The sequence below is a fragment of the Myxine glutinosa genome, chromosome 3, assembly GCF_964187855.1.
Source record: "Myxine glutinosa chromosome 3, kmMyxGlut1.1, whole genome shotgun sequence".
NCBI lineage: Eukaryota > Metazoa > Chordata > Myxini > Myxiniformes > Myxinidae > Myxine > Myxine glutinosa.
This window is the reverse complement of record NC_136263.1, coordinates 1,794,185-1,811,304: the sequence shown is the minus strand read 5'-3', so window position 1 is coordinate 1,811,304 and position 17,120 is coordinate 1,794,185. Positions and strand designations below refer to the sequence as shown.

The window sequence follows — 17,120 nt, the reverse complement described above, 5'->3', positions numbered from 1 at the left end:
ACAGAATGGTGTTTATCAAACATTTCAAGTTCAAGAAATTAATTCTAAATGTTGTGGTCAATTATGTTTATATGTATTATTTCAACTCAACAATAATGAAAATTTTTATGATATCATTTTTAATCTAATATAAATGACTTATGTTGGAAAAGATGGTTCTATCTTTGGAAAATCCTCTCAGGATATTGATTTATCAAATTATTATACAAAGGCACAGGCTGAACGACAAAAATATAGTATAAGTAAAAATATTAATATGAAGAATACTTATAAATTAATCAATTATCCAAACCCTACAGATGCGAATGACTTAATTAGATTCAGTGATTTATCACACTTGTTAAATAAAACAGCACGTTTTGTGAAACAAGTAAAATTTACAACCACAACACCTGGTTATACTGACCATACACCTTTCCTCATTGAATTTAACTACCTGCTTACAATTGAATTTTATAAAGAAGGACATATAGTTAATATGCGAATTAATAAATGGGGGTATGATATGTCTGATTTAGGGTATAATTGGTCTTTTTCAATAAACTTAGAAGACCTACATGATTTAAATCAGTCTCGTAAAGAAGAATATTATCCACTTGGTGAAGATAAGGATTTATGTGGAAGTACAATTAGTAAACAACAAATACGTGATTTTAAGAAAATAAAAATATATGATAGTATAGCGATGATTCGCATGACAAAGAAGGAAGGTAATGAGATAAGGATGGAAAGCCAAGGAATACAAACCAATTTGGTAGTGGGAAGATGGGGTGGTATTACCTGTCATAATATTAATCTCACATATATTTCTGATACATAAATGGCAGGAAGAAGACTACAAGAGAATTATAATTTTTGTATTCAAGGATACCTACAAGAAAAGGGTGCTCGGTTTTACATACCGTACGAATTGGAACATACACATGGAAATTTTGTCATTAAAAACTGGCCTTATACTGATATTGTTAAACCAACAAATAGAGACTTGTTTAAAGTATTATATAAAAATGAACTTCTCAAAGTTATGAAATATAAAACTCTTTTAGAAATCGTCAACAAATCTTATTGGTATCCTATTATGAGAAAAATAATAATTATAGATACAAGAATATCTCAAAATCCAGATGAGTATATGTATAATATTATTTGGGACTCAAGCTCAAGGGTTGTAAGGGCTGAGGAAGGAATTAAAGAAGAGAAGGAGGAGGAGGAGAGGGAGGAGAGGGAGATGGAAATCAGTGAGATTCGTAAAAGATTAAATGTATTACATCAAATAAATCAATCTCAACGCACCGAAGAGGAAAATAAAGAAAGAATGACTCTTGTGAAAAAATTGGTTTTAAAAACGGATGAGATGAGTTCAATTTCAGGGAGGAGATCTAAACGAGAAAGTGGTATTGACTTTAGTTAGTTTTATTTGTAAATAAATGGAGGAGAAAGTGAAGACATTTCTAAGGATTCTTTATTTTTTAAAAATTAAGATAGAAATGTATATGTTAAAAACTAAAAAGGTTTTGATACTCTGTCGGAATTTTTCTGATAAATAAATATGAGTTATTGTCTCAAATGTAAAAAGAAAACTAAATCTAAAAGTGTATTGTATGTTAAAGCTAAAAATAATAGAGTTTATCAAAAAGGAATATGTCAAGTGTGTGGTTCTAAAAAGTGTCAATTCATCTCTCCTAAAAGTGGAGGAGACATACAAAAGTTTCTGTCAGGAAGTAAATTTACAACAACTGGAATTCCTGGGGAACTACATCTACCTGGATATTCTTTCTGTGGTCCTGGAACAAACCTGGATAAAAGATTAGATGAGACTGACAATCCTAAACCTTGGTCCAGACCAAAAAATAGGGTTGATGAAGTGTGTATGAAGCATGATATTGCTTATGGGGATACCACCACATTGGATGAAAAACATGAATCAGACAGAGAAATGTTGTATAATTTGTCTTTGATACGAAATCCGACATTGAGAGAGAAAGTTGATAGGTTTATTGTGAAAAAAATGATAAGTGTTAAATTGAAACTTGGTCTTGGTTATTCACCCTCAAAAAACTATTAGGCTCTAATGATGTAATCAAGACTGAGGAGCTTTTGGCTGAAGAATTACATAAACCTATAATCACAAAGTTTAAAAGAAGGAAAGTTTATTCTAAATACACCGACCACATATGGTCCGCTGATTTAATTGAATTGAATAATGACAGGGGATACAGGTATGCTTTAACCGTTATTGATTTGAGGAGTAGATTTGCCTGGGTTGTCCCTTTAAAAAATAAAAGGGGTGATACTTTAATGTTAGCCTTTAAGCTAATATTTGATCGGGATAAAAGGAAACCAAAGAAGTTATGGACTGATGAGGGAACAGAGTTCTATAACAAAATATTCATGAAATTTCTTAAGGGGAAGGGTATTAAATTATACAGCACCTTTAATGAAGGAAAAGCAGTTGTTATTGAGCGTTTTAATCGTACTTTAAAAGAGAAATTATATAAAAAATTCACACAACTCGGTTCTCAAAAATGGGTCTATTTAATTCAGGATATTGTAGATAATTACAATAATACAGTTCATTCATCAACAAAATCAAAACCATCAGAAACGTTTACAAAATTAGAATATGAAAAGGAGATTAATTTGAGAAAGCCCAAGTTTAAAGTTGGTGATATTGTAAGAATATACAGATGGAAAAGCCATTTTGAGAAAGGTTATACACAAAAATGGACTCGTGAATTATTTAAAATCATTGATGTAATGGATACAGTCCCTTGGACTTACAAATTATATGATATGAATGGGGAAGAAATATTGGGTTCATTTTACTCACAAGAATTACAAAAAACAAAACTGGTAAAAAGCTAAAGGGAATAAAGAAGGGGGTTATAAAACAAACTCTCGGATTTGATGATTATAAAAACACGATGGATACAAAGGAGGTTGTGCACAGAAATATTAAAGGAATAAGAAGTTATAAACATAAAATATATTCCGAGAAAGTTCTTAAGAAGGCACTTGGTGCATATGATGATAAACGATATTTAAATAATGATGGGAACACATCGGTTCCTTTTGGATATCATGCCTCTTGCTAAAAGGGGGATGTACAATGTACTAAATCACCTCGATACATGAGTCAATGGGTAATAAACGGGGGATCACAGGTAGGTGGATTTTAGAGCAGTGGGATCATAGACAAACAGTGAACCTCGATATAGGAGGATAATAAACGGGGGATCCCTGGCAGAGGGGGTAATAAACAGAAGGACCAAAGGACCGCAAACAATCAGTGAACCCTGTATTGCCTCACCGTTGGCGAGGCTAGAGAATTACTAACTTGATAACTTTTTTTATATGACGCCGCTCGGCTCCGCCTTCGCTTTGTCTTTAAAAAAAGTTATATCATCATCCACAGGATTATACAAGCTGCCCGTCGAAACACGGCGCGTTTCGAGGGTGATGCCTATCGGCATCACCACTCGAAACTAGCAGAGTGTATGGCGGAAAAACGTTCATGATTTCCCAAAAACCCACTTTTAAAAACACACGATTTGGGGCAAAATAACAACTATTTTAGGACTTTTGGGCCAATTTTCAGCGATTTTGTGCCTTTTCACCCCCTTTTCCAGTCAAAAAGCCCCATTTTGGGTGTCCCAGTGGGTTTGGGGGGGGTGTCCCAGTATCAACCTTTTTCCCCTACTACTGTACGTGCTGTGGTTACGACGTTTATCCCGTTCAGACACAATCAGGCAACTTGTGTGTGTATATATTGTTATGGTTCTGTCGACGGCCTTCTCCCCTTATCAAGGGGGGATTAATCCCCTTGTCTTTACTGGGCCTGGCACGAACCGAGACCTATTACGTCCCTTCCGGACAGCGCAAAATAGGGTTTCGGGACCATATTCTCGCTCGTACCTAAGTACTCGTGCTGCCCTGGAAGCGAGGAAACAAGCCTCGCACGAACCACGTGTGATGTGAGTAGGCCGAGCAGTTTGCGTACAAGTGATCCGCGCAGTTATAGATAGTGGAACCCGATTGGAGTGTTCTTATTCGTGCCACGCTTAGTCAATTGGAGAAATCACGGGAACGATCAAATTCAGAAGAAAGGAAGAAAAGATTAATTTAATGATTATCACACGTACTGTATATACAGTTCAGGACGAAGAGACACAGAGAAATCCTTATACAGTCTTAATTATCCCAAAGACAATGGGCCCGTCTCACACACTCACACGGGGTATTGCAGATGGGCAGGTGTTCCCCAGCGCATCCAAGGGTGGTCCTTGTCCAGCCCTCCACAGTCCCCGGCACGACCGCGAAGATGGAGATCGGCGAAGACAAGGCCACATAGCGCGTCTATCGAGCAAAGGCGATATATCGGGGCGAACGGCAAGGAGGGCTTTTACGGCAAAGGCTTTTACGGCAAAGGGGTTGTTACGCAACCTCGTTCACTCGCTTGGCTGGAATGCGCAAGTTCGTTATAACCGCGCCTGGCTGCGCCCGCGTATATCTAGTAACCAACTCTTCTTCCTCAACCCTCGGTGTTGGTTAGCGCATGCGTTCTTATCGATAGTCAAGTTCATCGAGCGGTACAGTGCGAGTGATGAAAGTCCTCTCCCTCTCCTCTGCAAGTCCTCTTCCCCCGGCAAGTCCTGTTAAGGGCTTTGCACATCGGGTTATATAGGCCCGCCCCGCGGGCCTTCTGGAACTCACCAGGCTCTTCTCACCACGCCCTCTGACACAACCACCTCTGAGCTCTGATTGGTGGCTCATGCTTACTGTCATCGCCTCTGCCGCCCCGACCTCAACGCCACCCCCACCTTTTTAGGCCTATCTCGTGTTAACTCGACTAGTGAGTAAGCAAAGGGCAGCGAAATGAATCCCGCCTATAGAGGTAGAATGGTTTGCAGAAGTTGGGCCTATTCTCCTGTCTTTACACAACGCAGGATTAACACTGGAAAGGGCCTACACTCACACATACCAATAAATAACTATACTACAAACGAGGCTACATGTTGCTTGTGTGACTATCTATGGGGGGCAACCTTTAACCTTTATTGAGCTCACTGTACACATCTCAAAACCGTAGCAATATGTATATATGACAAACTACGTGAAACTGACAAATGCAAAGATCATTGCGATATGCAACTATCTCATGAATAGACAAACTGGGCGTACACACAAGTATAAATATTGTTCGATACCTGCACTTACCAAGTGTCATGAATGCATAATAACCTGTTTTAGATAGCACAGAAGAACATTGTGGATATGAATGGATATAGTTCCAGCCCACATCGTGAACATCTGCCACAGCACTATTCATGTGCATTTGTCACCTGTGATACAGTGTGAGATTATTAAAATCTTCTTCTTTCCACCCCAGGCCTACTGGCTTGAGAAACTATACTTGAGAAATACCTCCGTCGAAGAGGGCCAGCGTTGCGAGAACTAGAAAGGGTGCAGTCTTCCCCACAAAGTCGTACATGATACTCCCAAAAGGAGGTCCCACTGCAAGCAACATGAAGTGTGACATGAACACAAAACGGTACAATATCGATACTAAACATTGAGGAAGGAGGATGATGGGAGAGATCAATGAGTGTGTGTAGGGGAGTATGTGATTTGTATGGAAACAAGGGAAAGAGGTTAAGGGAAGAGAAAACAGTGAGGAACTAGAACGGCACTCAGTAGAGAGCATACATCCGCCTGGTTGGCCATATAACTCAATGGTGAGGAATCACTTAAAAAATTAAATAATTATCATATCCGAATCCATATTCAGATCTTCACCAAAATCGAATCTATTTGTCCTTGTCAGACACAAAACCTGTCCAACAGGTTTAGTCCAAATCCAGCCATAACTTTTTGAGATATCCTGCTATGTATCCATTTTGGCCCGATCTCCCAATAGTGAAGAATCACTTAAAAATTAAATAATTCTCATATCAGAATCCATATTCAAATTTTCACCAAAATTGAATCGATTCTTCCTTGTCACACAGCCAACCTGTCCAACAGGTTTCGTCCAAATACAGCCATAACTTTTTGAGATATCGTGCTATGTATCCATTTTGGCCCGATCCCCCAATGGTGAAGAATCAGTTTTAAAAATTCTAGTAGCCGTATCCGAATCCGGATCTTCACCAACATTGAACAGATTCTTCCTTGTCACACACACAACCGGTCCATCAAGTTTCCTCCAAATCCAACCATAACTTTTTGAGATATCCTGTTATATGTTGGTTTTAGCCCCATCTCAATGGTAAAGAATCACTAAAAAAATTAAATAATTCACATGTCCGAATCCATAATTAGATCTTCACTAAAATCTCATGGTTTCGTCCTTGTGGCATACGCTACATCGCTGCCAAATTTCATCCGAATCCGTCCACAACTTTTTGAGATAATTTGTTCACATTTAAACAAACAAGCGGACAAACAGACAGGGGTGAAAACATAACTTCCATCCACCTTTGGTGGTGGAGGTAAAGAGGTGAGGGGTGTGTGCAGCATATGGTGGGAGAGGGGGACTCAGATGTATAATATGTGTACAATCACAATTGTGCAAGTTTATGTGGAAATCACGATTCGTGAGTGCGTGTTTATGTGTGTACGTGCCGCTGCCACTAGTCATCTCCACCCGTGAGTCCCTAAGACTGAACAGTGCCTTCCCCTGGTCATGAAGCATCCATCTTCACTCCAGCAAAGAACCACGACTGTGAGTGTGTGTGTGTGTGTGTGTGTGTGTGTGTGTGTGTGTGTGTGTGTCTCGTTGGTCGTTATCTCCATTTTCGGGTTTCAGGAGGTGGAACGGGGTCCTCCCAGGACCCAAAGTATCCACCTCCTCCTCGGTAAGGGATCACGGTTCATGAACCAAGCTGTTCAACTTTTTCTTTTTTTTGTATACTGAATCGAGGCTCGTGAAAGAGCTAACATTTATTTCACAAACAAATCAACCAGACAAACAAAATATACAAAAAGAGGGAGCGGAAGACAAGATGGGGAGAGAAGGGGAAGCACACAACCACAACATTTGAGAGCAGGGAGAAGTGTGAGAGGGAGAGGGCTTGGGGGCAGGAGGCGTGGGAAGAGGAGGGGGGGGGGGGAGGGGGAGAGGTATAAAACACAAGGGGACCGAAATTAGCGGGGGTAGAAAAGATCAAGGTTTTGGATGGGGGAGGATAAGAGATGGTGGTGAACAGCTGTTTTAAAGACCTGGAGGGTGGAGTGGGATTGAAGAGAGTGAGGGAGTTGTTCCAGAGGCGGGAGAAAAGAGGAATGAAGGAGTGAAGGTGAGCAGAAAGTCTTGATTTTGGCAGTTTGACCATAAGAGGGTTGCAGGCAGATCTTGTGCGACCTGTAGGAATATTTGCGGGACAGAGCCCAGAGAGGGCTGGGGGGGGGGGGCAAGGCCAGAGAGGAGTCGGTAGAAGACGGAAAGACCACCAACCTGCCTGCGGTGAGTGAGTGAAAGGCCCTTGGAGTTAGCTTCATCGCGGGAGATTCCAATGATTCTGAAAGAATTTTTCAGAGTTTTTTCAGAGTTTTCAGAGTTTTCAGATTTTTCAGAGTTTCAGATTTTTTCAGAGTTTAGTTCCAAGTTCTCTTTTCAGGATCGTCACCGAACCCCGGATTGCCTCCAGTTGTAGTTCATTTGTGGTGATATTCCCGGGGATGGTTTTTACAATCTCAGTGAGGTTCTTCTTCATCATTCCTGTTGTTCCAATTATCACCGGTACAATTTTGATGCTCTTCAGTTTCCAAGATCTCTTGACCTCATTTTTGAGGTCCTGGTATTTGGTCATTTTCTTGATTTCTGCGTTGTTTAGGCAACAATCATCAATGCTGTCTTTTCCTTTTTGTTCCTGAGTACAATTTCCGGATGTAATGCTTTGTTTTCTATGTTCACGGTCGATGGAATCATCAGGTCGTATGTGAGCATGACGTCCTCATTTTCAATCATTGCCTTGGTTTGTGTTACCATTAGTTTTCTGGTTCTGGGATGTTACATTTTTTTGAGATATGCCAATGAATCACTTTGCAAACTTTGTTGTGCCGTTGTGTGTAAAGTTGTTCTGATAGTTTTTTGCATCCCGAGAGTAGGTGACGAGTACTTTCTGTTTCTGTCTTGCAGAATCTACACTTGTCCGTCTGGCTCAGTCCCGCTATCTTTTGCAAACCATTGGTGTAGTGTCCTTGATCTGGGCATTTTTTTATGATTCGTTCTCCGTCCCAGTTGAGCTCACTTCCTCTTCGCCATTCCAATGAGCCATCTTTGTCTATCCCCATTCTGTCCAATTCTTTTTTGTATTTACCTGCGCCTTTGTCATTCTCCCAGTGTTGGTGTATATTTCTTGATATTTATTTTTATATATACTAAGCGTGACTCGGCGCGCTCCACGCGCCTCACCACACGTCGTTTCAGACGGGTAGGCATCTTTGACCATTTCGGTGTCTTTTGGGTTTCATAGTGTTTTGGGTCTTCAGGGCCATTTGGGTCTTCAGGGTCTTTTGGATCCTCTGGGCCTTTAAGGGTATTTTGGGTCTTTGAGGTGTTTTGGTATCTTCAGAGGATTTTGGGTCTTAAGGGTCTTCGGTGTCTTTTGGGTCTTCGGGATCTTCAGTGGCTTTTGGGTCTTGAGGTTATTTTGGTTCTTCTTGGTCTTTAAGGGTCTTTGGGTCTTCCGGGTATTTTTGGTCTTCGGGGTCTTTTGGGTTATGGGGTCTTTTAGGTCTTTGGGGTATTTTTGGTCTTCGGGGTCTTTTTGGTCTTCGGAGTATTTTCGGTCTTCGGGGTCTTTTGGGTCTTCGGGGTCTTTTGGGTCTTCGTGGTGTTTTGGGTCTTCGGGGTGTTTTGTGTCTTCGGGGTGTTTTGGGTCTTCGGGGTGTTTTGGGTCTTCGGGGTGTTTTGGGTCTTCGTGGTGTTTTGGGTCTTCCGGTGTGTTTTGGGTCTCCGGTGTGTTTTGGGTCTTCGGGGTGTTTTGGGTCTTCTGGGTGTTTTGGGTCTTCGGTGTGTTTTGGGTCTTCGGTGTGTTTTGGGTCTTCGGTGTGTTTTGGGTCTTCTGTGTGTTTTGGGTCTTCGGTGTGTTTTGGGTCTTCCGGGTGTTTTGGGTCTTCTGGGTGTTTTGGGTCTTCTGGGTGCTTTGGGTCTTCGGTGCGTTTTGGGTCTTCGGGACGTTTTGGGTCTTCGGGGTCTTTTGGGTCTTCGGGGTGTTTTGGGCCTTCGGGGTGTTTTGGGCCTTTTGGGTGGTGTGTGTGTGTGTGTGTGTGTGTGTGTGTGTGTGTGTGTGTGTGTGTGTGTGTGTGTGTGTGTGTGTGTGTGTGTGTGTGTGTGTGTGTGTGTGTGTGTGTGTGTGTGTGTGTGTGTGTGTGTAGAATCTATCAGACTCACATCATCAGAAAAAAGTTTGTTTTGGCAGAATATACAGACGTCGGCTTTCCCATTAGCTATTAAATACACATCAAACAACGATTTTGCTCCACCATTGATCCATCCTCACCCAAGACCCCCATGGCAAGACCCCCGAGAGCAATTCCCATGGCGTTTCCTCGCTCCTCATCATTAGGGTAGATACTTGCCAGCATTCCCATCCCTGTCACATCACGGCACATCCACCACAAGTTAGCCATTGCACCAATTACCACATAGGATATCTGTGGGTATTCAAAGCTTCCCAACACATTATCAACATGTGCCATGAAATACAATTTGTGAATAGTGTGTTGGGAAAGCGAATCAAGTTGGAGTGTGCCAGATGAAAAAGGTGAGGGTGTGTTGATGCGTTACCAGCAACAGAAGAACAGGAAGAGCCAACACCTTGCAAGGAACGAGCAACGAAGAGCAGGGAGTAGCTCTGGGCGAAAGCAAAAACTGCAGCAGGGATAGGTTATCAATATTACTATCCTCACCGTCATCAGTTACAAGCGACACGTCCGACGACGATTAGTAGCCATGACAAGTCGCCTTTAGGACATTTCACAATATCTGGACTGGGGCATCACTTCAGGAAGGACAGGTACATTACCCCCATACCTGAAGGTCTTCAATCTGATCATGACGTCAAGGACCGAATTCTCCTGTGCCTACCTTGGTTTCCAACAGGATACTCACAATGGATTTGATTATTATTTTACATAAATACAGTCACGTGAAAAAGTAAGCACACCCCATGTAAAGTTTTGACTTTTTCAACATATTTCAACATACAGCTATTTGATCTTCATTTCAACAATATTGATAGATAAAGGTGATATAATATAACAAATATCATGAAACATTTACATTTTGTAGTCCATTGTATAATTTAAATAAACATAAATGCAAATTTCGCATGTGGAAAAAGTAAGTACAGTAGTACACCCTTGGCTCCAAAAGGTGGTATTGCCCCCTTCGGCAGAAACAACCTCAGGTAGGCGTTTCTTATAACTGTCTACCAGTCTCTGACATCGACTGGGAGAAATTTTTCCCACTCCTCCATGCAGAATTCTTTCAGCTGTGCGATGTTTGAGGGGTTTCTTGCATGCACAGCTCGTTTCAAATACCCACACAACATCTCGATGGGATTTAGATCCGGGCTTTGACTTGGCCATTCCAGAACCCTCCATTTCTTTCTTTTCAGCCATTCCTTGGTGGATTTACTGGTATGTTTAGGGTCATTGTCATGTTGCAAGGTCCACCTTCGGTTGAGCTTCAACTTTCTGACAGATGGCCTCATATTATCCTCAAGCACCCTCTGGTACAATGAAGAATTCACAGTGGATTCTATGATGGTGAGCTGTCCAGGCCCTGATGCAGCAAAGCTGCCCCAAACCATAATATTTCCACCACCATGCTTTACAGTTGGTATCAGGTTCTTGTGGTCAAATGCTGTCTTTGGTTTTCGCCAAACATGTCTTCTGGTACTGTGGCCAAATAGCTCTACCTTTGACTCATCTGTCCAGAGCACATTGTTCCAGAAGTGCTGGTCTGTGCCTAGGTGTTCTTTGGCAAACTTTAGTCTTGCCCTGATGTTCTTTCTGGACAGCAAAGGTTTCCTCCTGGCACACCTCCCATGCAGATCAAATTTGTGCAGCCTCTTTCTAATGGTAGACTCGTGCACTTTGACATCAACAGTGGCAAGAGCTACCTGTAGGTCCCGTGATGACATTCTGGGGTTCTTAGAGACTTCTTTCAGCATCTTGCGGTCTGCTCTTGGGCTGAACTTGCTCGGGCGGCCTGGCCTGAACAAGTTGACAGTTGTTTGGAATCTTCTCCACTTGTAGATGATCTTCCGGACAGTCGAATGATTGATTTCAAATTGTTTGGAGATCTTTTTAAATCCCTTCCCAGACTCGTAGACATCTATAACCTTCTTTCTGAAGGCCTCAGAGAGCTATTTTGATCTTGGCATGGTGACGCCGCACACTTCAACAACAAAGAGCAAACCAAACTAAATGTTTGAGGTTTAAATAAGACAGGTTCCTCCAAGATCCTCTCCAACGATGTTCTAATAATTTGCACCTGAGCTGGTGCACCTGATTCTAATTGTAGGTATTTGAAGTAGTGATAAATGTAGGGGTGTACTTACTTTTTCCACATGCAAAATTTGCATTTATGTTTATTTAAATTATACAATGGACTACAAAATGTAAATATTTCATGATATTTGTTATATTATATCACCTTTATCTATCAATATTGTTGAAATGAAGATCAAATAGCTCAATGTTGAAATATGTTGAAAAAGTCAAAACTTTACATGGGGTGTACTTACTTTTTCACGTGACTGTATATATCTACAGGGTGAGTCAAAAGTCCTGAAACAGGACAAAAAGTGACAAATGTAACAAAGGTCACAAACACAGGTGAGTCACCACAAGAGAGAAAATAACTTTAGTTCTATGTATCTGGACTTCTGACTCACCCTGTAAACTTTGTCGAACTGGGCCCTTTTTGGAAAAGTGATTATAAAAACAGCAATGATTTCTAAGATCTAAAACATATTTGCCAGATTCTATGAATGCGAGAAGACAATTCGCGAAGTTTTACAGTTACCTTCAGACAAGTTATAAATCACATGGACTATATAGATGAAGCTTGTATCATTAGACATATGCGGCCTTTACTTTGCGGCATTTACTATGTATTCTTCACTTTGCGGCCTTCACTTTGTGGCCTTCACTATGTATTCTTCCCTTTGTGGCCTTTACTTTGTATTCTTCACTTTGCGGCCTTCACTATGTATTCTTCACTTTGTAGCTTTACTATGTATTCTTCACTTTGTGGCCTTCACTATGTATTCTTCACTTTGTGGCCTTCACTATGTATTCTTCACTTTGTAGCCTTTACTATGTATTCTTCACTTTGTGGCCTTTACTATGTATTCTTCACTTTGTGGCCTTCACTATGTATTCTTCACTTTGTGGCCTTTACTATGTATTCTTCACTTTGTGGCCTTTACTATGTATTCTTCACTTTGTGGCCTTTACTATGTATTCTTCACTTTGCGGCCTTCACTATGTATTCTTCACTTTGTGGCCTTTACTATGTATTCTTCACTTTGTAGCCTTCACTATGTATTCTTCACTTTGTAGCCTTCACTATGTATTCTTCACTTTGTGGCCTTCACTTTGTGGCCTTCACTATGTATTCTTCACTTTGTGGCCTTTACTATGTATTCTTCACTTTGCGGCCTTTACTATGTATTCTTCACTTTGTGGCCTTCACTATGTATTCTTCACTTTGTAGCCTTCACTTTGTGGCCTTCACTATGTATTCTTCACTTTGTAGCCTTTACTATGTATTCTTCACTTTGTAGCCTTCACTTTGCGGCCTTCACTATGTATTCTTCACTTTGTAGCCTTTACTATGTATTCTTCACTTTGTAGCCTTCACTTTGCGGCCTTCACTATGTATTCTTCACTATGTATTCTTCACTATGTATTCTTCACTTTGTATTCTTCACTTTGTGGCCTTTACTATGTATTCTTCACTTTGTAGCCTTTACTTTGTGGCCTTTACTATGTATTCTTCACTTTGTGGCCTTCACTATGTATTCTTCACTTTGTGGCCTTTACTTTGTGGCCTTCACTATGTATTCTTCACTTTGTGGCCTTCACTATGTATTCTTCACTTTGTGGCCTTTACTTTGTGGCCTTCACTATGTATTCTTCACTTTGTAGCCTTCACTATGTATTCTTCACTTTGTGGCCTTTACTTTGTGGCCTTTACTATGTATTCTTCACTTTGTAGCCTTCACTTTGCGGCCTTCACTATGTATTCTTCACTTTGTGGCCTTTACTATGTATTCTTCACTTTGTGGCCTTTACTATGTATTCTTCACTTTGTAGCCTTCACTATGTATTCTTCACTTTGTGGCCTTCACTTTGTGGCCTTCACTATGTATTCTTCACTTTGTGGCCTTTACTTTGCGGCCTTCACTATGTATTCTTCACTTTGTAGCCTTCACTTTGCGGCCTTCACTATGTATTATTCACTTTGTGGCCTTTACTATGTATTCTTCACTTTGTAGCCTTCACTATGTATTCTTCACTTTGTAGCCTTCACTTTGTGGCCTTCACTTTGTGGCCTTCACTATGTATTCTTCACTTTGTGGCCTTTACTTTGCGGCCTTCACTATGTATTCTTCACTTTGTAGCCTTCACTTTGTAGCCTTTACTATGTATTCTTCACTTTGTAGCCTTCACTTTGCGGCCTTCACTATGTATTATTCACTTTGTGGCCTTTACTATGTATTCTTCACTTTGTGGCCTTTACTATGTATTCTTCACTTTGTCGCCTTCACTATGTATTCTTCACTTTGTGGCCTTCACTATGTATTCTTCACTTTGTAGCCTTCACTATGTATTCTTCACTTTGTAGCCTTCACTTTGTGGCCTTCACTATGTATTCTTCACTTTGTGGCCTTCACTTTGTGGCCTTCACTATGTATTCTTCACTTTGTGGCCTTCACTTTGTAGCCTTCACTATGTATTCTTCACTTTGTAGCCTTCACTATGTATTCTTCACTTTGTGGCCTTCACTATGTATTCTTCACTTTGTAGCCTTCACTTTGTGGCCTTCACTATGTATTCTTCACTTTGTGGCCTTCACTTTGTGGCCTTCACTATGTATTCTTCACTTTGCGGCCTTCACTTTGTAGCCTTCACTATGTATTCTTCACTTTGTAGCCTTCACTATGTATTCTTCACTTTGTAGCCTTCACTTTGTGGCCTTCACTATGTATTCTTCACTTTGTAGCCTTCACTATGTATTCTTCACTTTGTCGCCTTCACTTTGCGGCCTTCACTTTGTGGCCTTCACTATGTACATATTCTTCACTTTGTGGCCTTCACTTTGCGGCCTTCACTTTGTGGCCTTCACTATGTGTTCTTCACTTTGTGGCCTTTACTATGTATTCTTCACTTTGTGGCCTTCACTATGTGTTCTTCACTTTGTGGCCTTTACTATGTATTCTTCACTTTGTGGCCTTTACTATGTATTCTTCACATTGTGGCCTTCACGATGTATTCTTCACTTTGCGGCCTTTACTATGTATTCTTCACTTTGCGGCCTTCACTTTGTGGCCTTCATTATGTGTTCTTCACTTTGTGGTCTTCACGTTGCGGCCTTCACTTTGTGGCCTTCACTATGTGTTCTTCACTTTGTGGCCTTCACTTTGTGGCCTTCACTATGTATTCTTCACTTTGCGGCCTTCACTTTGTGGCCTTCACTATGTATTCTTCACTTTGTAGCCTTCACTATGTATTCTTCACTTTGTAGCCTTCACTTTGCGGCCTTCACTTTGTGGCCTTCACTATGTACGTATTCTTCACTTTGTGGCCTTCACTTTGCGGCCTTCACTTTGTGGCCTTCACTATGTGTTCTTCACTTTGTGGCCTTTACTATGTATTCTTCAAAATCAAAATCACAATCATGTGGAATCACAGACTATGTATTCTTCACATTGTGGCCTTCACGATGTATTCTTCACTTTGCGGCCTTTACTATGTATTCTTCACTTTGCGGCCTTCACTTTGTGGCCTTCATTATGTGTTCTTCACTTTGTGGTCTTCACGTTGCGGCCTTCACTTTGTGGCCTTCACTATGTGTTCTTCACTTTGTGGCCTTCACTGTGTGGCCTTCACTATGTATTCTTCACTTTGCGGCCTTCACTTTGTGGCCTTCACTATGTATTCTTCACTTTGTAGCCTTCACTATGTATTCTTCACTTTGTAGCCTTCACTTTGCGGCCTTCACTTTGTGGCCTTCACTATGTACGTATTCTTCACTTTGTGGCCTTCACTATGTATTCTTCACTTTGTAGCCTTCACTATGTATTCTTCACTTTGTAGCCTTCACTTTGTAGCCTTCACTATGTATTCTTCACTTTGTAGCCTTCACTTTGCGGCCTTCACTTTGTGGCCTTCACTATGTACGTATTCTTCACTTTGTGGCCTTCACTTTGCGGCCTTCACTTTGTGGCCTTCACTATGTGTTCTTCACTTTGTGGCCTTTACTATGTATTCTTCAAAATCAAAATCACAATCATGTGGAATCACAGACTATGTATTCTTTACATTGTGGCCTTCACGATGTATTCTTCACTTTGCGGCCTTTACTATGTATTCTTCACTTTGCGGCCTTCACTTTGTGGCCTTCATTATGTGTTCTTCACTTTGTGGTCTTCACGTTGCGGCCTTCACTATGTACGTATTCTTCACTTTGTGGCCTTCACTTTGCGGCCTTCACTTTGTGGCCTTCACTATGTGTTCTTCACTTTGTGGCCTTTACTATGTATTCTTCACTTTGTGGCCTTTACTATGTATTCTTCACTTTGTGGCCTTTACTATGTATTCTTCACTTTGTGGCCTTCACTATGTACGTATTCTTCACTTTGTGGCCTTCACTTTGCGGCCTTCACTTTGTGGCCTTCACGATGTGTTCTTCACTTTGTGGCCTTTACTATGTATTCTTCACTTTGTGGCCTTTACTATGTATTCTTCACTTTGTGGCCTTTACTATGTATTCTTCACATTGTGGCCTTCACGATGTATTCTTCACTTTGCGGCCTTCACTATGTATTCTTCACTTTGCGGCCTTCACTTTGTGGCCTTCATTATGTGTTCTTCACTTTGTGGTCTTCACGTTGCGGCCTTCACTTTGTGGCCTTCACTATGTGTTCTTCACTTTGTGGCCTTCACTTTGTGGCCTTTACTATGTATTCTTCACTTTGTGGCCTTCACTTTGTGGCCTTCACGATGTGTTCTTCACTTTGCGGCCTTTACTATGTATTCTTCACTTTGCGGCCTTCACTATGTGGTCTTCACTTTGAAAAATATGAAGAGTGTTTATCTTGTACATAATGCACTTACTCAGTGTGGAAATGAATAAAATAACGAATCCGATGACCATTGGGATGTGGTAGCCAATCCTGGAGGAGAAAAAAATACAACTTGAGATTAGATATAATTCCATGAATTAGCCCAATAATCATCCAATCGTGATCGAAAACGGAACTCAATTAATACAAATAGTTCAAGCACGGCATACATTATACATGTTCATTCCATCCCTTCTCCACCAATCACATTGCTTGCCGCCTTCTCGAGCTTGTGCTATGCCCTCTCTTCTCCACCAATCACATTGCTTGCCGCCTTCTCGAGCTTGTGCTATGCCCTCCCTTCTCCACCAATCACATTGCTTGCCGCCTTCTCGAGCTTGTGCTATGCCCTCCCTTCTCCACCAATCACATTGCTTGCCGCCTTCTCGAGCTTGTGCTATGCCCTCCCTTCTCCACCAATCACATTGCTTGCCGCCTTCTCGAGCTTGTGCTATGCCCTCCCTTCTCCACCAATGACATTGCTTGCCGCCTTCTCGAGCTTGTGCTATGCCCTCCCTTCTCCACCAATCACATTGCTTGCCGCCTTCTCGAGCTTGTGCTATGCCCTCCCTTCTCCACCAATCACATTGCTTGCCGCCTTCTCGAGCTTGTGCTATGCCCTCCCTTCTCCACCAATCACATTGCTTGCCGCCTTCTCGAGCTTGTGCTATGCCCTCCCTTCTCCACCAATCACATTGCTTGCCGCCTTCTCGAGCTTGTGCTATGCCCTCCCTTCTCCACCAATGACATTGC

At 41.4% G+C, this 17,120-nt stretch overlaps 2 protein-coding genes across 2 annotated transcripts in view; one reads left to right on the top strand and one right to left on the bottom strand.

Annotated features, from left to right (window-relative positions):
* The window catches only part of PDCD11 (programmed cell death 11), a 698,902-nt gene that overhangs the window by 208,887 nt on the left and 472,895 nt on the right, over positions 1–17,120 (top strand). The window lies entirely within an intron of this gene.
* Positions 1–17,120, bottom strand: part of SLC18A2 (solute carrier family 18 member A2) — a 190,788-nt gene that overhangs the window by 114,158 nt on the left and 59,510 nt on the right. The window contains exons 3-6 of the mRNA XM_068111736.2: positions 16,360–16,418; positions 9,794–9,877; positions 9,507–9,599; positions 5,425–5,514 (exon numbers count right to left, since the gene is read on the bottom strand). Coding sequence (XP_067967837.2) covers positions 5,425–5,514; positions 9,507–9,599; positions 9,794–9,877; positions 16,360–16,418 — 326 coding nt within the window. The remainder of the gene's footprint in view (positions 1–5,424; positions 5,515–9,506; positions 9,600–9,793; positions 9,878–16,359; positions 16,419–17,120) is intronic.